This window comes from Diceros bicornis, chromosome 13 (genome assembly GCF_020826845.1).
Source record: "Diceros bicornis minor isolate mBicDic1 chromosome 13, mDicBic1.mat.cur, whole genome shotgun sequence".
In the NCBI taxonomy this organism is placed as follows: Eukaryota; Metazoa; Chordata; class Mammalia; order Perissodactyla; family Rhinocerotidae; genus Diceros; species Diceros bicornis.
Window position 1 is genome coordinate 46289252 of NC_080752.1, and position 26891 is coordinate 46316142.

Here is a 26891-nt window from a genome sequence, read left to right on the forward strand (position 1 = left end):
TCTCATTAGGATAAACTCAGGTAAGGTTGAAAGTGGCTTGTTAGGAATAATAAGACATTCCTGTCACTCAGGAAATTCCGAGTTTAGGAGCTCTGTGCCAGGAACTAGGGACAAAGACCAAATATGTGTTTCTTATTATACCACAGTATCAATGCTGATATCTTGGTTGTGAGAGTGTACTACAGTTTTGCAAAATTTACCATTGGAGGAAACTGGGTAAAGGGTACACAGGATCTCTCTGTATTATTTCTTTTGACCACATGTGAATCTAAAATTATCTCAAAGTACTTTTAATTTTTTTTTCCCCTCCAAAGCCCCAGTAGATAGTTGTATGTCATAGCTGCACATCCTTCTAGTTGCTGCACGTGGGACGCGGCCTCAGCGTGGCCGGAGAAGCGGTGCGTCTGTGCATGCCCGGGATCCGAACCCGGGCCGCCAGCAGCGGAGCGTGCGCACTTAACCGCTAAGCCACGGGGCCGGCCCAAAACAAAATTTTCTTTAAAAGAATTTAAATTTCTTTAAAAAAAAGTCCAGGCACCGGCCCTGTGGCATAGTGGTTAAGTTCGTGCTCTCCACTTCGGTGGCCTAGGGTTCGCGAGTTCAGATCCCAGATACGGACCTACACACTGCTCATCAAGCCATGCTGTGGCGGCATCCCACATACAAAATGGAGGAAGATGGGCACAGATGTTAGTTCAGGGACAATCTTCCTCAAGCAAAAAGAGGAAGACTGGCAACAGATGTTAGCTCAGGGCCAATCTTCCTCACCAAAAAAAAAAAAAAAGTCCAACAGCTGATCTTTGGCTAATAAAGCCATGTTTCTAGCCTTGGAGACTACTGTGCTGCAAATTGCATCTTGGCGTTAGAAGATGCAGTAGTTTGCAGTAATTTCCAAGCTAGCAGTCAGCAATCTGTAATCAAGTTTCTCTCTCTCTCTCTTTTTTTTTTTTTTGTGAGGAAGATCAGCCCTGAGCTAACATCCATGCTAATCCTCCTCCTTTTTGCTGAGGAAGACCGGCTCTGAGCTAACATCTATTGCCAATCCTCCTCCTTTTTTACCCCAAAAGCCCCAGTAGATAGTTGTATGTCATAGTTGCACATCCTTCTAGTTGCTGTATGTGGGATGCAGCCTCAGCATGGCCGGAGGAGCGGTGCGTCATTGCGTGCCCAGCATCCGAACCAGGGCCACCAGTAGCGGAGCGCGCACTTAACCGCTAAGCCACGGGGCCGGCCCTAAAGTTTCTCATTTTTTGTTGGCTGAGATTTTATGAGGTGGAACTCATCCCCATCCCTACAAGGTGTGCACCTCAGACAGATATTGTTAATGTACTTGTCATAGCTGCCAGTACCTGAAAGTCCCATCCTTACTTGAGCATTTATGTGACACTTTGGGGACTGCATGGGGATTAAAGGCCTACCACCTTCCAGCAGTCAGTCTTCAGCTCACTCGTCTCCATACCCTGTTAGATGATGCCTCTGATTATGGCTGGCAGTTTAAATATGAATCTGTCAGTCTTGACAGCTGTGCTGAGACAAGCCTCAGAGCGGAAGCCAAATAATTCAGTGGAAACTGAGTTCTAATCCTGAGCTCTTCTGTAGGTTTATTGGATAACTTAAGCAGTTGACTTTCCTACCGTGTATTTTAGCTTCTCTACCCTTAAAAGGGGAAGATTATTAAGTGCCACCCTGAAAGGACTGACTTAGGAAATAACTCTTGGTCTCCAGGTTTTACCATCTTTGATTCAGGAAGATAGACTCTAATCTGAGTTATTTTTCTCAGATTTCTGTTCTCAGAATTCTTTAACCGCTACTGAGTTGAAGACCTCTTCTGAGTATTCAGATCTAAACTAGATTTTCTTTTCCCTCTCATAGTGTTGTCTGATAGAGCTTTCTGTGATGATGGAAATGTTCTATATCTGTTGTGATGTGTTTTCTGACACCAACCAATTCTCCGTTTCTCTAGACACCAACTGGGTGTCTTAACAATTCAATTCAATTCTGACACTATCTACATGGAGTTACTGTCAGATCCCACAAGTTAAAGGAGCTCAGACCCACAAGACTGCCCCCGCTTCAGATGCCAGTCTCAAGTCTGAGCCAACTGTACTTCTAACTGATGGGCTGTGAAGCAAGGTTTCCCATGATCCCCTCCTCGAGTTTGATCGTTTGCTAGAACGGCTCTCAGAACTCAGGAAAACACTTTCCTTGTGTTCGCTGGTTTATTATAAAGGATACAATCAGGAACAGCCAAATGGAAGAGATGCATAGGGCAAGGTATGGGAGGCGGGCACTCTGAGCTTCCATGCCCTCTCTGGCACACCCGCCTCCCAATAAGCTGATGTATTCACTAACCTGGAAGTTCTCTGAATTTCATTGTTCCAGAGTTTTTATAGAGCTCAATCTCAAGCCCCTCACCCTCTCTCCTGGAGGTTGGTGGAGCTGAAAGTTTCAATCCTTAATTAATCATTTGCTCTCTCTGGTAACCAGCCCCATCCAGAGACTATCTAGGAGTCCCAGCCTAAATCACTTCATTAGCATAAACTCTGGTGCCATCAGAAGGGGCTTATTATGAATAACAAAAAACACTCCTATCACTAGGGAAATTCTAAGAGTTTTAGGAGTTCTGTGCAGGAATCAGGGACAAAGACCAAATATATTTTTGTATGATACTACATCTGTGCTGTCCAATACTATAACCACTGACTTTTAAATTTTGTTTTAATTAATTTAAATTTAAACTTAAAACAGCTCGTGAATTTCTTTTTGTCTCCTCTATCCTCTGCCCACCAGCACTAAACTATGAAATTTTGAGAGCAGAGATTATTTGTTCAGTGTTAGACTTTTTAAAGTGCCTTGCTTATGGTAGAAGCTCAAATATTTTTAGTAATGAATTCAGTTTAGCAAATAATTATTGAGTTCTGTTTTCTCGTTACTATGTTAAGTGGGAACACAGAGATAAGAAAACACGGTCCCTGCTGCTCTCAGATTGTTCACAGTCTGGAGATGTAAACTAATGGTAATGTAGTGTAATAAAATGGCTGCACTTACCTGCTGAGCTGTGGAATAGTTAGGGGTTGGGATGTCAGGGCCTAGACAGTGCCTGAGATATAGTGGATGATCAGTAAATTTTATTAAATAAGTAAATGAATTCTAGTCCCAGCTCCATCATTTACTAGCTTCTTGACTTCAACAAGTTGCTTAGTCCTTGAGCCTTAGTTTTCTTATCTGTGAAATGTGAATGGTGTGCATATTTTAGAATTTCTTGACTGGCAAGATCATGTCTTATTCATCCTTGGATCCATTTTTGCTTACAATATAGTGGATGATAGTAAATATTTGAATGAATCCATAATCCTAACAAGATAAAGAATGTGAGATCACTTTAACTTATGTGCTTACCTTATTGTCATTTATCATTGCTTGGAGATAACTTATTTGAAAAGTCTAGAGAGGGAATTCAGATCCCCAAAGGTAAAGGAAACGTTGTATTTTGACACTTTTTGGCTACAGCCGTCCTCTAATGATTTGTAATTTTCACCTCTTTCCTTTATTGTCAGTGGAAGTTGTGAAAGAAATTAATGCCGAACAACACAGTTGGGAGAATATTTATTTATTTGTTTGTTTATTTAATGCTGACTTTTTTTTGGGGGGGGGAGATTGGCTCTGAGCTAACATCTGTTGCCCATCTTCCTCCTTGTTTCCTATTTTCTCCCCAAAGCCCCAGTAGATAGTGCTATATCCTAGTTGTACATCCTTCTAGTTGCTCTATATGGGATGTCGCCTCAGCATGGCTTGATAAGTGGTGCGTAGGTCCACACCCAGGATCTGAACCAGTGAACCCTGGGCTGCAAAAGCGGAGCACGTGAACTTGACCGCTTCGCCACCAGGCCAGCTTCGGGAGAGTATTTTTAAGGGAACTATAATAGGCTAACTGTTTTTCTCATGTGATGATTGAGATGCTAGCTCTTTCCAAGTTGTCAGAATTTTTTTTTCTTCTTTTACCAGCAGACACTCAGATGAGACTCATTCTGTTTCAGTGTCATATTGGGTTTATTGAACATGATGACAGACTTAATATCCCCTTTGGACGTTTATGCCTTAATGTCAGAAATCCAGGCACAGACTGCTCTGAAGAACTCTCTTCCGTGGGGCACAACGAGCAAAGCATTTTTTTTTGTTTGTTTCTGTTTCGTTTTGGAGCATATGCTAGAACAGAATGAGATGTGTTTCTACTATTTGTAGATGAGCTCATCTTTCTCTCTCTTTTTTTTTTTTTTGTGAGGAAGACTGGCCCTGAGTTAACATCTGTGCCCATCTTCCTCTACTTTATATGGGACGCCGCCACAGCATGGCTTGCCAAGCAGTGTGTCGGTGCGTGCCTGGGATCTGAACCGGCAAACCCTGGGCTGCTGCAGCGGAGCGCGCACACTTAACTGCTTGCGCCACTGGGCTGGCCCCTCATCTTTCTCTTTTTTTAATGAAAAGATAATGCAGATCAATAATAAAGAAGAAAATGGAGAAATATCAGTATGTTGCAGAAGACCTGACAGATTCATGTTTGAATTGCAGTTCTTTCTTTATCAGCTTTGTCACCTTGGACAGTTTACTTAACTTCTAGACTATTTTCTCGTGTGAACCTATGTCACAGGGCTGATGTGAGGATTGAATGAGTGGATGGATGTACTGTATTTAGTGAGGTACCCAGCATAGTGAGGGGGCCTCAAATATTTTATTTGGTGCTCTGTACAATTTACACTCAATCCAGCTGTGGTGGTGTATGTGGGTAACAATGAAATACCTCCCAAGAATTCAGACTGTCTTCTGAGAGGGAAACTGGTGATGAATCCCCCATACAGAGTATAGGATTAGCCATAGATAGAAATATACTGGGTAATTATCGATAAATCTGTGAAGAGATGGGAGCACTCAAGACTTCGACAAGATAACTTGGCTGTGATTCCAGGGGAAAGGGATTGGAGTGAAATTGTAATTTAGGAGACTGAAATCTAATTGATTGTATCATTCTATCTAGGGAGAGATTATATGAACAGGTGGGGAGTTGTCAGCCTGGAATATAGTAAAAGAAAGCCTGAGAGTCTGAAGTTGGCAGTGTTTGTCTTGCCTTATTGAGGGCAGAAATGAATCTGATGATAAGAACTAGAGAGATGGATTCTTTTATGAGGAAGTGATAATCCATTAAACCTTCGTGAACTGGAAATGTATCTTAAAACATTTGTCTCCCTTTTGTTGTGATTCCATGTTGAAACAATTTCTGATCACTAATTTTTCAGGTATTTGATACTAGGGGTAGTGGGTAGTTTAACTAGATAAGGACTGGGAACTTTCCAGGTATAAGAAAAGTATATTCTCTATTGTAAATTAATGAGTGAGTGAGGCCGGCCCCATGCCTTAGCAGTTAAGTGCGCATGCTCCGCTACTAGCGGCCCAGGTTTGGATCCTGGGTGCGCACCGACGCACCGCTTGTCCAGCCATGCTGAGGCGGTATCCCATATACAGCAACTAGAAGTATGTGCAACTCTGGCATACAACTATCTACTGGGGCTTTGGGGAAAAAAAGGAGGAGGACTGGCAATAGATGTTAGCTCAGGGCTGATCTTCCTCACACACACACACACAAAAAAGTGTGTGAATTGTGTCTATCCCTGAAACAATCAGTAAACCGACAATCTGATTAATATATTACTATGTAAGCATCTGCATGCCGAAGACGCCTATATTTATATCTTCAGTCATACCTCCCCTCTGAGCTACAGTCTTACATATCCAACTGCCTATCTGACATCTGCGTTTAAGACTGAGGCTAGGGCCGGCCCCGTGGCTTGGCGGTTAAGTGCGCGCGCTCCGATGCTGGTGGCCCGGGTTCGGATCCCCGGGCGCGCACCGAGGCACCACTTCTCCGTCCATCCTGAGGCCGAGTCCCACATACAGCAACTAGAAGGATGTGCAGCTATGACATACAACTATCTACTGGGGCTTTGGGGGGAAAAAATAAATAAATAAAATCTTTAAAAAAAAAAAAAAAAGACTGAGGGCTAGACCATTCCCCTTGTTTCATTCATCCTATAAGCTAAGGCCTTTTGGTAATAAGCCATTACTGTCTCAATTATAAAACTCCTGCACCCTAGCATAACTTTATATTCCCTTTTGGTCTGTGTCCATATGAGGCTTAGTTTTACATAATTTCAATCACAGTATACATATTTTACATTTTGCTTTTAAAATATTTTTATGATTGAAAATATTGCATACTTATTATAAAAAAATAAAGGAAAAAAACTACAAAAGAAAATGATCATTATATGATATTACTACCACATAGAGATGGGCACTGTTAACATTTTGGTGTATTTCTTTATAGTCACATATATGCCTAAAATTTAACATACTGAGATTAAGATTATACTCTATTATACATTTTGTAGCTGTTCACACTTAATAAACCTTAAACATTTCTCCTCTTTTAAAATACTTTTTGTGGACATTTAAATGGCATTATTCTATCATTCAAATATACCACATAATCATTTTAAGTTGTTTTTGCTGTTACTACTTTGAGAAATACCATATTCAACCAGGAGAGATGCCGGGACCAAAAAATCCTACTTTGGGATCAGGTGGGAGAAAGACAAATGGTTAATACCATTATTTCTTTGTTTATGGTATTCCAATAAATATACCTTCTGTTTCAGGAAAGGAAAAAATGTTCTCTCATGTATATTAGGTTCAACATGAATTTCCTTCACAACTTCCATTAGCAATAGAGGAAAGAAATGAATTTTAGAATCAGAAGACAGTTGCAGCCAAAAAACGTCAAAGTGAGAGGTTTCCCTTTCCTTTAGGGCATCTGAATTTCCTCTCCAGACTTTCCACTTAGGCTGGTCTGCTCATTACACCATCATGAGAAACAAAAAAAACCCCAGCTTCGTGAATTTTACCCAATTTGGAGATTATGTGATGGTCTAAAATTAAAAACATAGGTTATATAATGTATATAAAGCATTTTAGAGGCCCTAGAGTTGTTAGAGAGATAGGCTATCTGCCTCCAGAATCAGCTGAAGTAGGCGTGTGAGACCCAGTGACCATGGTCAGAGAAAGCAGTGGCTTCTGGTAAACAGAGAGGGCAGATACTTTGAGTTACAGGTGTGTGCTGATATCCTCGTGGATGCATGAGTGTGAGAGAAATTGAGAGAACGAGAGTACAGGTTAATAATTCTACCAAGGAACTTCAAGGAGGGCAATTATTTTAGACATAAATCTTTGTCATATCAGTTTTTTCTTTAGTTTATATTCCTGGTTTATGTTCATTCAAAAAAATTGGTTTATTATATTAATTTCCCCCAGAATAGACTAATTTTGTGTATTATTAAAACATTTGAAAATAAACAAAAGAAAAACGTTAACCTGTAATCTTACACCCTAGTATAACCATTGTTATAGCATTTTGGATCGTTATTTCTAATTTTTAAGATCCATTTTAAGCATTCATGATCATACTATATAATTTTGCATTGTATTTTTTTTTAATTTATGTGGGAAAATGCTACTTGCCTACAGTGCTTGGCACATGTGTAGGCCCTCAATAAATATTTACTAAAGAATGAATTATTGGTATTTTTACATAATCTTTTTTTTTTTTCTAATTTTATTTATTTTTCCACCAAAGCCCCAGTAGATAGTTGTATGTTGTAGTTGCGTAGTTGCACATCCTTCTACTTGCTGTATGTGAGACACGGCCTCAGCATGGCCGGAGAAGCGGTGCATTGGTGCGCGCCCGGGATCCGAACCCGGGCCGCCAGTAGCGGAGCGTGCGCACTTAACCGCTAAGCCACGGGGCCGGCCCTACATAATCTTTTGAACATTGTTTTTAATGGGCTAAGAGGCTATACCACAGTTGACTTAACCATTACCCTGTTGTTGGATATTAGGTTGTTTCTAATTTTTCCTGTTTTAAAAATACATCAAATATTTTGATGTAGGTTGCTTTTCCAGGTGCATATAGCTTTTTCTATGTATCAGATTATTTTCTTAGGACAGAGTCCCAGAAGTGATTATGGGTCAAATTAGTTACTAGTCAAAACTCTTGGTTGCAAGGGTCGGAAACACAGTTGAGATATGTTTTGGCTAATTTCGCTGGGAAGAGCGGGATAAACCTAGCTTCCACCAGGGCTGCTTCAGGTGCTCAGCTTACACCCTCGGGGCTTTGTCCTTTGTTTATTGATGCTATTCCTTGCTTCCCTCTGGCTGACTCTTGCCATCTGGTGGTAAAGATGGGCATTAGTAACTTTTTGTAGTTTATAATCCTGACAGAAGTCTTGAGAAAGATATGATTAGCTAGTATCTTGTGTCTATCCCTGAATCAATTACTGTGGCCAGAAGATGAAGTACCTTGATTGACTAAGCCTGTGTCATGTGCCCACAGTTGGGGTTAGGTCAGCTCCAGCCATATCACACGGACTGACCAGATTATTTTAGAATGTAAGGAAGGTAGTTCTCTCAGGAAAGGACCTTGGACAGGCAGAAAAAGGATATCTATTACAAATATTTTATTCAATCTTAATATTAAGTTATTTAATAATTATTTCATATTTTAATTAATTTTATTAAGTATTTTTATCACTCGATAGCCATTGCTAAATGATTTCTAAAAATTTATACTAGCCCTAGCAATATTTCTTATTTTACTGTACTCTCATCAACATTGTATATTATTATTTTCTAAATATCTTGCTAATTTAATAGATTAAAAATGGCATCTTGTTTATATTTCCTTTTTTCACTTAGCATCTACCGTAATTATTTTCTGTAACTGTAACTTTATTGGCTGTTTATTCTTCCTTTTGATTGCTATATCATAGTTTACCAAGCTATTTTCCAATTATTGGTCATTTAGTTTGTTTTATAATTTTTATTTTTAACCTTTGTAGGTAATAATACTGCAAGTATTTTTGTATGCCCATAGGTTTTTGCCTCTATTGAGTTTTTTCTTTTGGAACAATTCCAATGGTGATATTCTTGCATGAAAGATATAAACATCATTATGCCCTTTGATTTCAAAGAATTTTACCAACTTGTATTTTTACCAGTATCATGTAAGTGTAGTTATTGTATCATGTTTTTACCAACATTGAGCATTATTTTAAAGACTGTTAGTTGATTAAGTATGAAAAGCGATCTCAAATTGTTCTAATTTGCAGTTTTAAAATAACGACTGGGTTTAAATTAACAATTCAGTGACTCCCCAACTCCCATGTTCTTCTTACATTGTTATTTAGAGTATAAATACCAGGCATTCCCTGTGCTTTATTTTATTTCTTCTTCTTGTGCCCAGGTCTGGTCCATCGAACTCACATGTCATCCTGTCGTGTGGATAAGCCCTCTGAGATTGTAGATGTTGGAGACAAAGTGTGGGTGAAGCTTATTGGCCGAGAGGTAAAGTTCTGTGCAACTTTCATGTGGTTAGAAAGGATTAGGAAAAGCTGAGATTTTCTTGGTATTTTATGATGGTAAGTGTGTATATGTTGTTAGCTGTGGCTGATAGTCTTATTTGAATCCTACCACTATAATCTGACCTGAATTTAAACCTTCTGGCTCTCTGTTCTGCAAACTCAGAAAGAATGCTGTGAACTACAGTAAATGTGGTGCAGTAAGTACATGTTCATAAAACTTCCCTCCCTGAGGTTTACCCAAATGGTGGATGGGAAGAAAAATCAAAAAAAGTAAAGAAACAAAAAGAGAGAAGGGAAACTGAATCTATGGGACTAGTCTTTATTACACACTTCAAAGAATACCTACCAGGTACACTTCAATTTGGACCAAAACAAAAAAGAACATAGAGTTTACAGTCATTTTTCCTAATACCTGGCACCATGCATCGTGAGGGAAGTGAGAAAGCTCTGAAGGACCCTGTTAAGCACAACTCACTTGAGGGCATGTAGGCTGTGTGTGTGGGCAGACCACAGGAGAAATGTGCACATACGCTGAGGCCTGCTCTTCTCCCAGAGAATGGCCGGGGAGACAGATCTGAAAGAGATATAACTCAACAATATGTGAGTGCTTACTGTGTACTAGGTCTGAGGGATACAAGAATGAACCAGACATAAATGATCCCAGCTGTTACGGAGCTTATGTAGTCTATAACGGGAGGAGACAAATAAAAAGTAAACTAAAATAATTAAAAATAATTGCAGATTATAATAAGTGCTATAATGTGTTCAAACAATATCAGAGGTAGATTTAGATGAAGTGGTCAGGAATGGGCTTTCTGAGGAGATGGTGTAGGAGCTGAGACCTGAAGGAAAAGGAGCGAGTCATGTGAAAATTTGGGGTAATGGTATTCCAGGCAAAGAGAACAGCTGACGCAAAGACTCTGAAGTGAAGACGGGCTTCAAGCGCTGCAGGAAGCGAAAGAAGACCAAGCTGCCTAAAAATTGTCTTCATGTTTAAAGAAGCTCTAGACCAAAATCCTAAGGGAGATCTAGTCTACTGGAATGTTCTGAAACCCATTCTGGGTTCCCGAATCTCCGAACCGATCATGATGCTGAACTTACCTGGAAGAAACAGCTTTTATTTTCTGCCTGGTTACCTCCACAGGCCTTGGATTTCTTTTTTTTTTTTCTTTTTAAAGATTTTATTTATTGACTTATTTATTTTCCCCCCAAAGCCTCAGTAGATAGTTGTATGTCATAGTTGCACATCCTTCTAGTTGCTGTATGTGGGACGCGGCCTCAGCATGGCCGGAGAAGCGGTGCGTCGGTGCGCGCCCGGGATCCGAACCCAGGCCGCCAGCAGCGGAGCGCGCGCACTTAACCGCTAAGCCACGGGGCGGCCCAGGCCTTGCATTTCTGAGCAACTTTTTGTGTCTTTCCCCTCCAGAGGGACAAGAATGAGATGAAAACCATTTCCTAAAATGCTTCTGCCACAGGATTTGCCTGTTGTGCCTATTAACACTCCCAATGTTCTTAGCCCAGGATGGCGGCTGTTAGAGGAGCTCAGTGTTTGTTAGGATGATAAAAGCTTTGATTCTTAGATAATTTTAGACCAACAGTCTAAATGATGTACTTCGAGCTTTTGGTGACCTTGATTTTGTCTTTTTCAGATGAAAAATGACAGGATAAAAGTATCCCTTTCCATGAAAGTTGTCAACCAAGGGACTGGGAAAGACCTCGACCCCAACAACGTTATCATTGAGTAGGTAAAAGGTTTAGAAAGGCTAAAATCCTTCTACCTCTCAAACCACAGAATGCTCCAGAGAATCAGGCTGACCTGGGAACTCTACCATTTATAGACTTTATGATATTGATGAGTTATGTGACCTTTGTGATCTTTGGTTTTTAGGGGTATAAAGTGTTATAGATAACACTTTACTGCGTAGAGTTCTAAGGTGAAATGCTAGCATGCAAAGCTCCTGGCATAGACGTGCTCCATCAGTGGTTTTATTTCTTTCCTCTTACTCTGTTTCTGCTTCTGACCTTTAACCAGTTAGCCAGCAAGCATTCATGAAGTACCTCTTATTTGCCACTCTCCTACCAATGGGACTGAGAGGTAGAGACCACATGGGAGGGTAGGGTAATCTAGGAGCAACTCCAGGGGGGTTTAGACTCCTGCATCTTGGTATACACTGTGTTCTGAACACAAGACTACTTTCATTGGCTCTTCTGACCTTTCATTTAGGAATGGAAGATTTTCTGTCTATGTAGGATAATGTCTGGTGATACAGGGAAATTGCTGTCTGTCTCAAAATCTTTCTTGAGTATATGCCAGTGATTTCTAACTAGAGGTTCCTAGATCCCTAGATCTGTTGAAGGAGTCTTGGGGGCTTATGAACTATTTCCAGTGTTTCAGAAAGCCAACCCCAATCATACATACATTATCCTCAGGTTAAACATGACATTATTTTGTGGCTTTTGATGATAAATATCACATTGTTTATCTCATGCTGTTATGGCTGTTATGTTATGTGGCTGTTATGTTATTGATTAATTTTAAAAAACAAGAAAAAAATAATAAATGTTGTTTGAGTGGGATCTTGGTGGTGAAAAGTTTGGAAACACTTATGTTTATAATTCTGAGCAAAATCACTTTGGATACGAAGAAATTTTGCCTAAAAGGAAAGGAAGTGATATTTATTGAATACATACCGAGTGCCAGGCATCATGGAAGGCAGTTTATATACATTAGTGCATCTAAAGCTTGTAACAACCTGCAAAATGGGTCTTTTCTCCATTTTGCTTTATATTCCTAGTTTCTAGCTTGATGCTTGGTGATAAATAACTTGCCTGTGGTTATATGGTAAGTTATAGTGGGTCAAGGACTTGAAGCTAGGTCTCCTTGACATTAAAGCTAGTGCCCTTTTCACCACATGATGCTTCTAGATGTTGCATGTGACTTACAGAGTTTTTCATACTTCTGTAGTTTAGCCTTTAAATATTGACATGTTTATAGGGCTGATTATTGACAAAACACTTTCTATTTACAGTAGAAATCTTTTATGACTCAGAGCTCAGAAATGTTATTTAAGTCTGGCACTTACTAATTGAATTGTAATAAATTGCTTCTGCTTTGAAGAATCCTATGCTATACAGACTCATTAAAAAGCAGTAAAATTTCCCAAAGCCACCTTTATAAGAGTAAAATATAAAACAAGTAAGATAAAAGAGCTACCTGTCTTTCTCAAAACAAGGGTAGGGAAGGGAAAGGGCTCGTTGGTTTTGTGCTGCACATGTCTCTCTATATAGGCTATTTCTAGTAATAACCAAGTGGCTAAAACAGTAACTTTTGTTGTAAACTGTTTCTAGCGCTGCATTCAGGAAAGAAGCATAGCATAGCGGAATACTGGCAAATTTTAGAGTTAGACTTGAATTGGAAAGAGTCCTAGTTCTGCCCCAAACTAGTATATGACCTTGCAGCAGATTACCTAGCCTCTCTGAAGCTCAGCTTCTCACTATGAAATGGAGGTAATGACACCTGCATCTCAGACATGCTAGAATGATTTAAGTAAAATCTTGTTTGTAAAGAGCCCAGCTTAGTTTCTAGTCTATAGTAGAAACAATATTCAGTAACTACTTTGTAGTTATTGTTTTAAAATGTCTGAGGCTGGCCCCGTGGCTTAGCGGTTAAGTGCACGCGCTCTGCTGCTGGTGGCCCAGGTTTGGATCCCGGGCGTGCACTGACGCACCGCTTCTCAGGCCATGCTGAGGCCGCGTCCCACATACAGCAACTAGAAGGATGTGCAGCTATGACATACAACTATCTACTGGGGCTTTGGGGGAAAAATAAATAAATAAAATAAAATTATACAAAAAAAATAAAATGTCTGAGATTATCACACCTTTTCTTCTTTCTTTTTTTCATTTTTGTGAGGAAGATTAGCCCTGAGCTAATATCCGATGCCAGTCCTCCTCTTTTTGCTGAGGAAGATTGGCCCTGGGCTAACATCTGTGCCCATCTTCTTCTATTTTATGTGGGATGGTGCCGCAGCATGGCTTGACAAGTGGTGTGTCAGTGCGCATCCAGGATCCAAACCTGCAGACCCCGGGCCGCCAAAGTGGAGCCAGCGCACTTAACTCCTATGCCACCGAGCTCGCCCCTCACGCCTTTTCTTTTGAAAGAATATGTAAGACCCAGGAGAACAGGGGCCACATCTTATCTTTATCTCCCATAGTGCCTGATGTGTAGCAGTCATCTGGTTAGTGCTTTTTTTGCTTTTTTTTTTGGTGAGGAAGATTGTCCCTGAGCTAATGTCTGTTGCCAGTCTTCCTCTTTTTGCTTGAGGAAGATGATCCCTGAGCTAACATCTGTGCCAGTCTTCCTTTATTTTGTATGTGGGTCACCGCCACAGCATGGCTTGATGAGCATGTGTAGGTCCATACCCAGGATCTGAACCCACGAACCCTGGGCCACTGAAGCGGAGTGTGTGAACTTAACTGCTGCGCCACTGGGCCAGTCCCCTTTTTATGCTTTTTAATGAGTCTGTGTAGCACAGGATTCTTTGGAGCATCCATTTACTCGTTTACTCAACAGATATTTATTGGGTTCATAGTCTACATGAGGTCCAATGGCAATACCAAGGTTTCTGCCTAAGACCTTACTGCCTAGTATCATGAAATAATTATGCAAATAACTTTAATATAAGGCAACATATAATAAATGCTAAAAGAGTGGTTTAAAGAAAGGATTCTAGAAATTACCTTGAAGTGGAAGAGTTGATTTCAGGTCCTGATGGTCAGAGAAGAGGTGGCATTTGAACGAGGTCTTGAAGAATGGATGAGATTTTGTCAGACAGCAGGGGAAGGAATGGTATTCCAGGCAGAAGAAATGGTTTGAGGAAAGGCTTGAGTCAGGAAAGGACATGGTACATTCAGGAGTCTTGTTTAAGGAGAGAAGTTCAAGTGCTAGAATATAAGGCTTGAAAGATAGGTTGGGGTTGGATTGTGGAGAACTTTGAATATAGGTCAAAGAATCTGAATTTTTTTTACCGCCTTTGAATGGGAGAGGCTCCTGATCAGATTAATCTCTCCAAGTACCCCATTCTCTGGCCTTGCCCTGTTATGCTCAATATCCTCATGCTGTCTCCAGCCACAGTTTGTCAGCTACCTTTCATTTTCCATCAAAATCTAGCTGTCTTATATTTCATTCCTTCAGGCCCTCGAGGGTTAACAAGGTCATCTAATAAGTGAGTCTACAAATGGAAAGGGGCTAAAAGCAGTTTCCAGTTAGCTTTAGCCAGCATTATACAGTCTTTAGAAAGAAGATGATTTATGATTCACCACACTTATCATTTTCCATTTATATGTCTCTCTCTGCTGCTAGACTATAAGCTCCTTGAGGAAAAGGACCATGTACTATCATTTTAATATATCACTGGTACTAGTACTGGCACTTGCCACCTATTAGTTGAACTGAAAAAAAGAAAGATTAATCCAACTATGTGTGCTGGATGGATTGGAGGAGGAAAATTGGAGGCAGGGAGACCAGTAAGGGGATTATTACTGTTCAGGTAAAATGTAATGAGGCCTAAACTAGCATGATGGCAATGAGGACAGAAAGAGAGACATGTGGTGGGTGATGCATTTGTGGAATTGAGTGTTGGGTGGGAGGTATGATTTGGCTAGTGTGCTAGAATCCACAGAGTATCGGAATTGATTATAATGAGGGTTTGCTTAAGCTGCAACTCAGCTTCTGGAAACTCAGCTCTACAAATAAGGATACCTGAAAGCCATGGAGTTTGTGACTTGCTCAAATTATGTCCCCAAGATCCTGCCTGGTTTTTTAAAAAAATTTATCTTGTTGTGGTAAGAACACTTAACGTGAGATCTACCCTTTTAACAAATTTTTAAGGGTACAATACAGTATTGTTGACTGTAGGTACAATGCTGTGTAGCAGATCTCTAGAATGTATTCGTCTTGCTTAACTGAAACTTGATGCCGGTTGATAAGTAATTCCCCATTTCTCTCTCCACCCCCCTCTCCGTGCCTAGGTTTTTGTTACTCAAGCTTCACTCTTTGGAGGGACCCTCTCCTGTGATCCATACCAGACAGATGACACTCTATTCTTTGAGGAAGATTCTTCTAGGGCAAAAGCTAGGAATTTGAGTGGACATTTTCAGAACTTAAATCATATGCTTGTCAGCACTGTCCAACTGGGTAGCCATTAGTCACACATGGCTATTTAAATGTAAATTAATTAAAATTAAATAAATTTAATATCCAATTAATATCTAGACATTAAACATTTAAATTTAATATCCAATTCCTCAATCACACTAACCACATTTTAAGTGCTCCACAGCCACAGATGTAAATAATCAGACATAAATAGGCAATAGTACAGACATATTTATAGAATATATCCATCATCGCATTCTGTTGTACAGTGGTGTCCTAGATGGTGTGCTCCCCGCTCAGATATAAAGAATAAGACATAGACTTTACCTTTGAAGTCCTGCTCATGGTACAGAGGGTGATGCAAAATGTAAACAAATCTAACAAAATAAAATGAGTAGTTAACTCTGCCTGTGATAGCAAGGAGTGTTTTATAGAAGACGCGATATTTGAGCTGAACTTTGAAGAATGAATGGGACAGAATGTGGAGTATCTTTGTCCTCTCTGTTTCCTCTGTGGAGCCTATAAATCCCATGAAACTGTTGGCTAAAATATGTGAAGTGAGTAGCTTTGTTCTGCTTTGATATTTTTATCCTGCATTTTTCTGGGTAATGTGGCTCTTTTGGCAGAATATTTCTCTGTTTTTGCTGGACTCTGTAGAGACCTGGTGAATGGTTAAAAAGTCTTAGGCAAAGTCAGAGTTCAAGGTTAAAGAGATTCAGGTAAAGAAAAAATATTTTGGGTGAAGAGCGAAGAAATTTCGACAAACAGTTGTTGATGCTATTGCTTGCCAAGCCTTGGGCTAAGATGCCAGGGAAACAAACACAGGTAAGATATTGTAAAAAATGGCTCCCGATGTAGAGAAGAAACATAAATATATGGTGCAATAAAGTGTGATATGTGCTAGGACTGAGGCGTGTATAGGATAAAGTTAGAGTTTGAAAGAGAGTGATGGAGGTGATACTCCTCAATTAAACATTTTCTCAGTACCTTCTGTGTGCAGGGACTGTGTGTTATAGTAAAGGTAGAAAAGGTAAAAGCTATGACAGCTGGGGCACTTGGGCCCTGCTGGTAGGAGTGTAACTGGTAAACACTCTATGGAAACTATCTGGCAATGTCTACTAAAGCTGATGCCCTACAGCTCAGTGGTCCACTCCTACTGAGAAAGAGGCATCTCCCAAAAGAAATGCATCCATATATGTTCACGAAAAGACATGTGGTAGACAGTTCTTAAGAGCACTGTTCATAATAGAAATTACTCAAATACCCATCAACAGCAAAATACTTCACAGCATCAAAAATGAATGATCCACAACTGCATACAACAATATGGATGGATCTCACAAACAAGCAAAAGAGGCCAGACACAGAAGGGTTCATACTCTATGATTCCATTTATATAATTTACAAAAATAGGTAAAACAAATTTATGCTATTAGAAATTAGAATAGTGGTTACCCTTGGGGGAGGCATGGTTAGGTTACTAGAGGGGCTTGTGAGGTGCTGATAATGTTTTGTTTCTTGATCTGAGTAAGGATTACATGGATATGTTCAGATGGTGAATATCAATCGAGCTGTGTACTTATGAACACTTTTATGTATGTATATTATACTTTGCTCTAAAGTTTAGAATTTTAAAAAAGTGCTACAGGAATGTGAAAAAAAAGAGATTAATTGTGGCTGAGGGGCTCAGGGAAGAAGACTTGATAGGACCAGAGGTGGTAACTGAGCTGAGCCTTGAAATGTTTGGGTGTGGTGAAGTGATGAGGTGGGAGTAAAGAGGAGAAGCAGAGCATTTCAGAGAGAACTGCCTGAGCAAAAGCAGTGAACCATCTGGTTTGGCTGGAGCATATTGTACAAGTAAAGATGAGGCTGGAAAATAGAGAGAGACTGAAAGGCCTCGAATACCAAGGTCAGGAATTTGGACTTGATTTTCAAGGAAGTCTTTGAAAGTTTTTTAAACCAATGAGTGACCTCGTAAGGGTTGTAGGGGGCTTAGCGAGATGAGTATATCTTCATCCTTTGTGCATCGGTGAGATGAGGGCTGGTCTCAATTATTAATTCAGAGCCTTGTCCTAAATGAAAAAATTGTCTATTTCACGTCATCGCTTTTACTACCAGTCTCCTTATGCCCAATGCTTTTCCTTCTTTCTGTCTCTTCCCTGCCAAAACAAAACAAAAAACCAACATACAGCATTACTTTGTAGTATCTCTGGCCACATCTCTTAAGAGGGCCAAGAGTCAGTATCTTTTTCATTACAGGCAAGAAGAGAGGCGGAGGCGGTCCTTCCAGGATTACACTGGGCAGAAGATCACCCTCGAGGCTGTCCTGAACACCACCTGCAAGAAGTGTGGCTGTAAAGGTAAGGTGATGCCTCTGTCATTTCCGTTTCTCTCTCCTTGTGGACGGACCCTTACTGGATGAGGAAGGCAGCTAGTGTGAGTTTAGTTCACCGTGTTTTTCAGTCAAGTGATAGCCTCACCTGCTTATGCTGTTATTCCTACTAGACTCACATCAGAGTTCATGGCTTGATGCTTTTTCTGTTTCATTTTCTGAGTGCCGGCCCTGCCGGCTACTATAGCACCCCTACCACCACTCCCACCTCTGCAGCTGATGCCCTGCCTGGGCAAGGTCCCCATGTACTGTGCCAGGAGGGGGAAGAGGGTTGATTATGATTAACACTCTCAATTGTTATCTCTAAGGACCATTATTGTTCTGCTGCAAACATTAAATGACTTGGAAATGTATTCCTTAGGGATCCATGTCCAACCCTTTCTTGCTCATCTTTTTCTCTTTAATTTCAGAGTTCTGAATACAATATCCTTTTAGTAATCAGGAATACATGCTAGTCACTTCCTTTCAGCTCTGTTTCCTCAGGTTTCCTCTAGTCTTACTCAAATATTAAAGAGCTCTTTCAGCCTGACTTCCCTTGTTGGAGCTACAATGAGAGAGATTGCCAGCTTCTCATTTTCAGAGTGATCTCAATTTGTCACCCCTGCTCCCTAGCCTTCCCTTTACGCTCCTGTCTTGATTGTTCTACAACAGCTGGTAGCAGATTTGTGCCTTGGTTGAGGTTGTGGGGTTTAAGCCCCTATTTATCATTAATGTAGAGGGAGGAAGGGAAAAATGAAATTGAGAGAAGAATACTTCCTCAGGGGAATTATGGGAACATTACAGATTTTTGGAAAACTCTATGCTGCATTTCACTTCCAGGCACCATCCAGCTTCTGGACTCAGAATTTCAAAGTAATTTACACACAGCTTGTTGATGATCTCATCAAATCCCCTTTGCCCCTGAGACCGGATCTACAAGAAGCTCAGGCAAAACCAGCCCTGTAGCATCTGTTAAAGGGTCCCATCTGTGAAAGGTCTGGATAGTACTATAGGCTCAGGAAGGGTGGGGTCCTCTTACCTTCACCTTGTATCCACCAGGTGTTACATGAGGCAGAGAAGAATAAAGAGAGGTGAAATTCGGCCCAGACTGCAAAGGTCAGGCCAAAGGTGGTTGGTTTTGGTGCAGCAGAAGGGCAGGGAGGCACAAGCCCCCGGGTGAGTTTTAGCTCTGCTGCTATCTGTGTGACCTTGAGCTACTTCTCTACTCTGGGCCTTCATATCCTCTGTGAATGCGGTGTTGGATTTGATGATCTCTAAGGCCCTTGCCAGACCTGACAGTCTGTGAATGTTGAGTGCCCCCAGGTGACTGTGCCTGTCTCTTTGTGTGAGCTTGGATGTGAATGCTGCCTGCCTGCCAGCTGCCTAAGAGCTATCTTCCTTTAGGGCTTGGCCTGCCACTTGGCTCCTTCTGCTAAGCCTTCTGCTCTCTGGAGCAGCCTTGCGTTGTCAGGAATAAGTTCCAAATAGATCTTTAAAAATTACTAAGCCCCGTTGCTAATGGAGGGCAGTGCAAGCCTGCATCCTCATATCCTCTGCTGTTTCCAAAGCAGTGCCAGTGGTTCCCACTGCTCTAGGACCAGCTGCTGGTCTGGCTCTGGTTGAGTGAGCAATGCCATCTTGAGGTGACAGAAAAGCTGCCCTGAATCCCACAGCTGCTCTGAATGAACTTAGTGATATCTCTTGCAACAGCTGGCCCCTTACAGGAGCCTCTGGGGAAGACCCACTGCTGAGAGCAGAGACTGCTTCTTCCCTCCCTACCTTTTCTACTTCTCTTGCAGGCCACTTTGCAAAGGATTGTTTCATGCAACCAGGTGGGACCAAATACTCTCTGATACCTGATGAGGAAGAGGAGAAGGAAGAGGCAGAGTCAGCAGAGTTTGAGAAGCCTGACCCCACGAGGAATTCTTCTAGAAAAAGAAAGAAAGTGAGTGCTGTCTTGCCTTTATTTTATCACATTTTTTTGTTTTAAAATGAAAATGTATTTTTTGCAGAAATTTTAGAAATGCTGAAAAACAAAGAATATTGGGATCTCCTGTAATCTTTCCAACCCAGAGAGACTCTTATGGTATTTTTGGTATATTCCAATCTTTTTTCTAGGTAATAATAATTTTTTATGTATATATTTAGCTACATATACATATAAACACAAAATTACGGTCTTACTAGGTATAGTTTATATCCTGCTTTTTTCATTATACTTATCAAGAACATTTTTTGGTGTCTTTAAATGTTCTTCAAAAACTTGATTTAAGAGCAACATACGGGGCCGGCCCCGTGGCTTAGCGGTTAAGTGCGTGCGCTCCGCTGCTGGTGGCCCGGGTTCAGTCCCGGGCGCGCACCGACGCACCACTTCTCCGGCCATGCTGAGGCCGCGTCCCACATACAGCAACTAGAGGGATGTGCAGCTGTGACATACAACTATCTACTGGGGCTTTGGGGGAAAACAATAGATAAATAAAAATTATAAAAAAAACAACAAAAAAAAGAGCAACGTACGATATTCTATCCAATGGCTGTAGGATGTTTTATTTAATAATTTTTCTATTGTTGGATATTTTTGATTACTTTCAACCTAAATCTTTGGCCACATCTCTTATTGTTTTCTTTGGATGAATTCCTAAATAAGATTACTGAGTTAGGGCTTTAAGGCTCTTGATACATTTATGTGACAAATTGTCTTTCCAGAAAGTACTCATCTGTGCCCAGCAGTGGGTAAGAGTGCCTGTCTCACTGAGTTCAGTCTCCTATCTGCTACTTATAGCAGAGCACTATATCAAAAACAGACGTTATTGTGGTGTAGAAAAAAACAGTGCATTTGTAGCATGCTACAGAGAAGAAATGAAGAAAACTGTGCTACAGTTTGATTAGGAAATAGTTGTTTTCATGTCATGTAGTATTTTTCTAATTGTGGCCAGTTATTAAGTTTTGAGGTTTTGTTTTGTTTTGTTTTTTTAAGGCTTCAGCAAACTATTGTTAGTAATCATTTTCTTCCAGGCATTGCAAACCTAGGAATACAAAACTGTGATAAGGTCCTTGCCCTCAGTGGGCATTATCTACAAATTAAGTATTCTTCATTTTATAGGTGAGGTAAAAAGCCCGTTGTACCATTATAAGAATTAGCCAAGTATATGAATAATAGTTTATTGATCTGTATATTCTCTCCCTGAGTGATCACATCCCTCCTAAGACTTCAGCTGCTTTGATGACTTTCCCATCCCTAACTGGTATCCCACAGGTACCTCAAACTTTGGCTCGGAGTCCATCAGGCTTAGGTTTGAGGCCCTTCTGTGCTACTGACCAGCTATGTAACTTTGGGCTCCCTAACTTCAGTTCCTTAATTTTCAAAGTCGGGGTTGCTGTGATCTTTGATGACAGTGTTCCTTGCAGAGGGATGCCCAGCTCCCAAAAATAGATGTAAAGCACTGACAAGTATGTGCTTAATTAATGTGGGCTGTCATGACTATGGTTATCTCTTCTTCAGCCTTCCTCCCTCCTCACCCCCACCCCCCAACACCATGAAAACAACAATCAAAACCCTGGTTTCTAGCCTTCTATCTTGTATTACTTGTTTTAATGGCGGCAATACCTGCCAGTCTCCCAATAAAGAAATCAGTATGTCATTTATTTTCCCCTCCTTTCCATCCCACATCTAGTCAGTCACCAAGTCCTGTCAGTGGTATCTTTTAAGTATCTCAATTCTGTTTCTTCCTCCCCCTCCTACTGCTACTGTGCATTTCATCCCCTCATATCTCTCACTCACATTCAGACTATTGAACAGGCCTAGGGAGATTTTAAAAATACCTATTTGCCCTATGCCTCTTAGTACCAAATTCACAGGGCCTGAGTCTGGCATCTAATTTTTGTTTTTTTAAAGGCAACTTCTTTATCTCACTGCTTGATTCTCTTCGTTATTAATGATTTTTCATCCTCTGCTTTAACTGAGTGTTGGAGTGCTCGGAGGCTGTCTTATTACTTACTCCCTTGTCTTCTCTAACTGCCTTCTCCTTAGGTAATCTCATCCTGTCCCGTGGTTTTGAATACCATTTATATGCTAATAATCCCCAAATTAAATACTTGTATCTTATTTTTATCCAAATCTGTAAAAGTCCCTGACTTTTTCTGTAGAGCTTCAAACTTAGATATCTGACTGCCTTCTTGACATCTATGTCTGATTGTTGGGTTGGCATCAAGCTTACCACACCTCAAAACTCTTTAATGTTCCCACTCAAAGCTGCTCTTTCCACAATCTGCCCTGTCTCAGTGAATAGATCACCATTCACCAAATTGCTCAATCTGAAATCTACAGCCTTTGGGTGTAGTGGTTTTTGCATTTTTTTTCAATGGTAAAATATACACAACATAAATTCTACCATCTTAACCATTTTTAAGTATGCACTTCTTTGGCATTAAGTAAATTCATATTGTTTTGCAGTTATCATCATCATCCCTCTCCAGAACTCTCTTTATCTTGCAAAACTGAAACTCTATACCCATTAAACAATAACTCCTCGTTCTTCCCTCCCTCCAGCACATGGTAACCACCACTCTATTTTCTGTCTCTATGATTTAGACTACTCTAGGAACCTCATATAAGTGGAATCATACAGTATTTGTCTTTTTGTGACTGGCTTATTTGACTTAATATAATGTCCTCAAGGTTCGTCCATGTGCTGGCATATGTCAGAATTTCCTTCCTTTTTAAGACTGAGTAATATTCCATTGTATGGATATAGCATGTTTTGCTTATCCATTCATCTGTCCTTGACACCTGGGTTGCTTCCACCTCTTGGCTCTTGTGAATAATGCTGCTGTGAACATAGTGGACAAATGTTTCTTCGAGACTCTGCTTTCAATTCGTTTGGGTATATACCAAAAAGTAGAGTTGCTGGATCATATGGTAATTCTATTTTGATTTCTTTTGAGGAACCACCATACTGTTTTTCACTCTTTTCACATTCCTACCAACAGTGCACATGGGTTTCTGTAGAGGTAGTGTTTTATAATTGTCAATTGGGTAAAAGTAGATGATGGTGGTGTTCAGTTCAGTTCTTCTGTGTCTTTTCTCATTTTTTTTAATTCCCAAGAGAGGGTTGTTAAAATATTCAATCAGACCATATCTCTTCCTGTTTAAAATCCTTCAATGATTTCCCATTGTACGTAAAGTCCAAACCGCCTTCTGTGAAAACAAACCGTCTAACCCTACCTCTTCAGCTGCTGTCTTTAGCAGGCAGTAAATTATATCTAGCTAAAACATTGTTTTGTCTTTTTTATGTGCAGTATTTATTTTACAGTTACCTTCTACTTAAGGCAAGGGATGCAAGTTTTCTATTTACAGTTGTGTTATAAAGTCTCCTTTTTTTTTAATCCCGAGGAAGATCAACCCTGAGCCAACATCCATGCCAATCCTCCTCTTTTTGCTGAGGATGACCGTCTCTGAGCCAACATCCATTGCCAATCCTTCTCCTTTTTTTCCCCAAAGCCCCAGCAGATAGTTGTATGTCATAGTTGCACATCCTTCTAGTTGCTGTGTGTGGGGCGCAGCCTCAGCATGGCCGGAGAAGCGGTGCGTGGGTGCGCGCCCGAGATCCGAACCCGGGCCGCCAGCAGCAGAGCGCACGCACCCAACCGCTAAGCCACGGGGCCGGCCCCTAAAGTTTCCTTTTTAAGTAAAACTTTTTAAAATAAAAAGAAAAGCAATCAAATTTTAAGAAAAATTTTAAGTAAAAAAATAGGTTGTAAACACATGGAGTAAAAATCATGGCAATATTATGGGAATGACTGGCACTTGGAAAACACTGCTTTAGAGCAGTAGGGATATTATTTTAGTTTGGTACTGTTCTCCTGTCAACCAAAGAAATAGAAATTAACGAAAGCCCCTACTTCAAGTGCTGCCCTCTAGAAGCCTTCTGCAAACCTTCAGCATTGCCAGATTTAGCCTGGCTCCCTCTCAGAGGCAACCCCAGACCCACCCTGCCTGCAGTGTTGCTTATTTCTGAACACAAGACTTGGCCTTACATACCTTCGTTCTTGATGCTAGTGATTCTAGAGCCTTCCTCGTAGAGGTCTGAGGACTTGATTTAAAGAGGAAAAAGAGAAGTTTCTGCTATATAACGTCATTATTTAAATATAAAACAAAAGAAAGGCATCCCATAATCTCACTACTTTACCAGAATCTGTATTATGGTGGCACCTATTTTCTACCAGCTGTTTTCAAATGCATGTTTTACCGAGTTGTAATCAAAATGTATGTACAATCTTGTTTCCTGCTTTTTTACTTTGTCATAAGCATCTTTCCATTTTTGCCATTCAGTCTTATAATACTTATTTGCGATGTCTGGACAAAATTACATCAGATGGATGCTGAGGAATTGCATTTTTGGAGGCAGTAGAGGGTGGTACTTAAGAACCTGGACTGTGGAGACAAACTGCAGGGGTTCTAATCTCAGCTTGGTCACCTCCTCGCTGTGAAACTTAAGTTAATTACTAAACTTCTCTGACTCTGTTTCCCTATTTGTAAAATAGCAATAATAAGCATCTACTTCTTTTTTTTGTGTGTGTGTGTGAGGAAGATTAGCCCTGAGCTAACATCTGCCAATCCTCCTCTTTTTGCTGAGGAAGACTGGCCCTGAGCTAACATCCGTGCTCATCTTCCTCCACTTTATATGGGATGCCGCCACAGCATGGCTTAACAAGCAGTGTGTTGGTGCGTGCCTGGGATCCGAACCCCGGGCCGCTGCAGCGGAGCACGCGCACTTAACCACTACGCCACCGGGCTAGCCCCAGCATCTGTTTCTTAAAGTTGTTAAGATGAGACAATGCATGTAAAATCTGAGCACAGTGCCTGGCATACAACAAAGCCCAATGTATGTCAGCTACTAGTAGCTGTTGCTTAAAAACAGAGGCTTTGTAGTCAGAGACTGGGTTCAGGTACAGACACTGGGTTCAAGGAGTTCTTTGTATATTCTGCTGTGTGTATCAGTCCCTTTTCAGATATCTGACTTCTTGTAAATATTTTCTCCCATTCTATGGATTGCCTTTTCACTCTGTTGATAAGTGTCCTACTTTTTTTTTTTTTTCAGGCTCCTTCCCCAGGTTTGGGAAGTTCTCAGATATTATTTCTTTGAACAAGTTCTCTGCTCCTTTTTCCCTCTCTTCTCCCTCTGGAATACCTATAATCCTTATGTTGGATTTCCTAATTGAATTGGATATTTCTCGGAGAGTTTCTTCATTTCTTTCTAGTCTTAGTTCTCTTTCCTCCTACATCTGGTGCATTTCTGCATTGCTGTCCTCAATATTGCTAATTCTTTCCTCCATATTGTCAGCTCTGGTGCTTAAAGCTTCCAGATTTGTCTTTATCTCCTCTATTGTGTTTTTCATCTCTAAAATTTCTCATTGGTTTTTTTTTACAGTTTCAATCTCTTTTGTGAAGAAACTCGTGATTTCATTGAATTGTCTGTCTGTGTTTTCTTGTATTTCATTAAGGTTTTTTATGATGGCTATTTTGAATTCTCTGTTGTTAAGCTTATACATTTCTGTGCTTTCTGGGTTGACTTCTGGGCGCTTGTCATTTTCCTTTTGGTCTGGAGATTTAATATATTTTTGCATGGTGCCTGTCGGTATTGGCTTACTTTTCCTCATAGTGAAAATATATGGTTGCAGTTTCCTCTTGCTGCCGCTGGGTGGGGGTCAAGGGCTGTGTATTCTGGCCTGCCTCAATCCGCGGGCACTCTCGTCAGCCCCTGGCTGATCTGAGGCGTGGCTGAGTGGAGGCTGCTGAGGGGGAAGCATGGGAACAGCTGGAGCTCGAGCGTGGGAACAGCTGAGACTGGAGCGCAGGTAGGCCGAAGCAGCTGGGGCTCGGGTGCGGGTGGGTTGAAGCAGCTGCAGCTGAAGTGCCACTGGGCCACAGAAGCAGGGGCTGGAGCGCCGCTGGGCTGAAGAAGCTGGAACTGGAGTGCGCTGGGCTGAAGAAGGAGGAGCTGGAGCGCCACTGGGCCAAAGAAGGAGGAGCTGGAGCGCCGCTGGGCCAAAGAAGGAGGAGCTGGATTGCCGCTGGGACAAAGAAGCTGGAACTGGAGTGTGCTGGGCTGAAGAAGGAGGAGCTGGGGCACCGCTGCACCAAAGAAGCTGGAACTGGAGTGCGGTGGGCCGAAGTTGCTGGCACCAAGTCAGCTGGAGACTGAGCACTCCTTCCACTTCCTCTGGGGATTCCAGCACCTTTGTCCTCGGGTGTACAGCTCTCTGGGTGCCTCAGACGTCCCCTGTGTTGTATGAATAGCTTCTGTTGGAATATGAATGTCCTTTTTGTTGTGTCTTAGAGAGGGAGAGTTCAATGGGGGAAGCTCACTCCGCCATGATGCTGACGTCTCCTATTTTTTTTTTTTTCAGATTTACATTTTTTAAAAAATTGTGGTAAAACTACACATAAAACCTACCATCTTAACCATTTTTAAGTATACGGTTCAGTAGTAGTGTTAAGTATATTCACATGATAGTCTTTTTTTTTTTTTTTTTGATGAGGAAGATTTGCCCTCAGCTAACATCTGTGCCAGTCTTCCTCCATTTTGTATATGGGTCACCACCACAGCATGGCTGCCAACGAGTGGTGTAGGTCTGTGCCCAGGAACCAAACCCAGGCCGCTGAAGCGGAGTGTGCCAAACTCAACCACCAGGCCACGGGGCCGGCCTCCCTGATAGTGTCTTTTGATGCACAAAAATTTTTAATCTTGATGAAGTCCAACTTATTTATTTTTTTCTTTTGTTTCCTGTACTTTTGGTGTTATATTCAAGAAATCATTGCCAAATCCAATGTCATGAAGCTTTTCCTTCTGTTTTCTTCTAAGAGTTTTATAGTTTTAACTCTTAGATTTAGATT

General features: G+C 41.0%; 1 protein-coding gene across 2 annotated transcripts in view; it reads left to right on the forward strand.

Annotated features, from left to right (window-relative positions):
• ZCCHC17 (zinc finger CCHC-type containing 17) overlaps nt 1–26891 on the forward strand; it is a 57660-nt gene that overhangs the window by 19135 nt on the left and 11634 nt on the right. For both annotated transcript variants that reach the window (XM_058553494.1, XM_058553495.1), the window contains exons 4-7: nt 9350–9450; nt 11117–11208; nt 17884–17984; nt 19795–19940. In XM_058553494.1, the coding sequence (XP_058409477.1) occupies nt 9350–9450; nt 11117–11208; nt 17884–17984; nt 19795–19940 (440 nt within the window). The remainder of the gene's footprint in view (nt 1–9349; nt 9451–11116; nt 11209–17883; nt 17985–19794; nt 19941–26891) is intronic.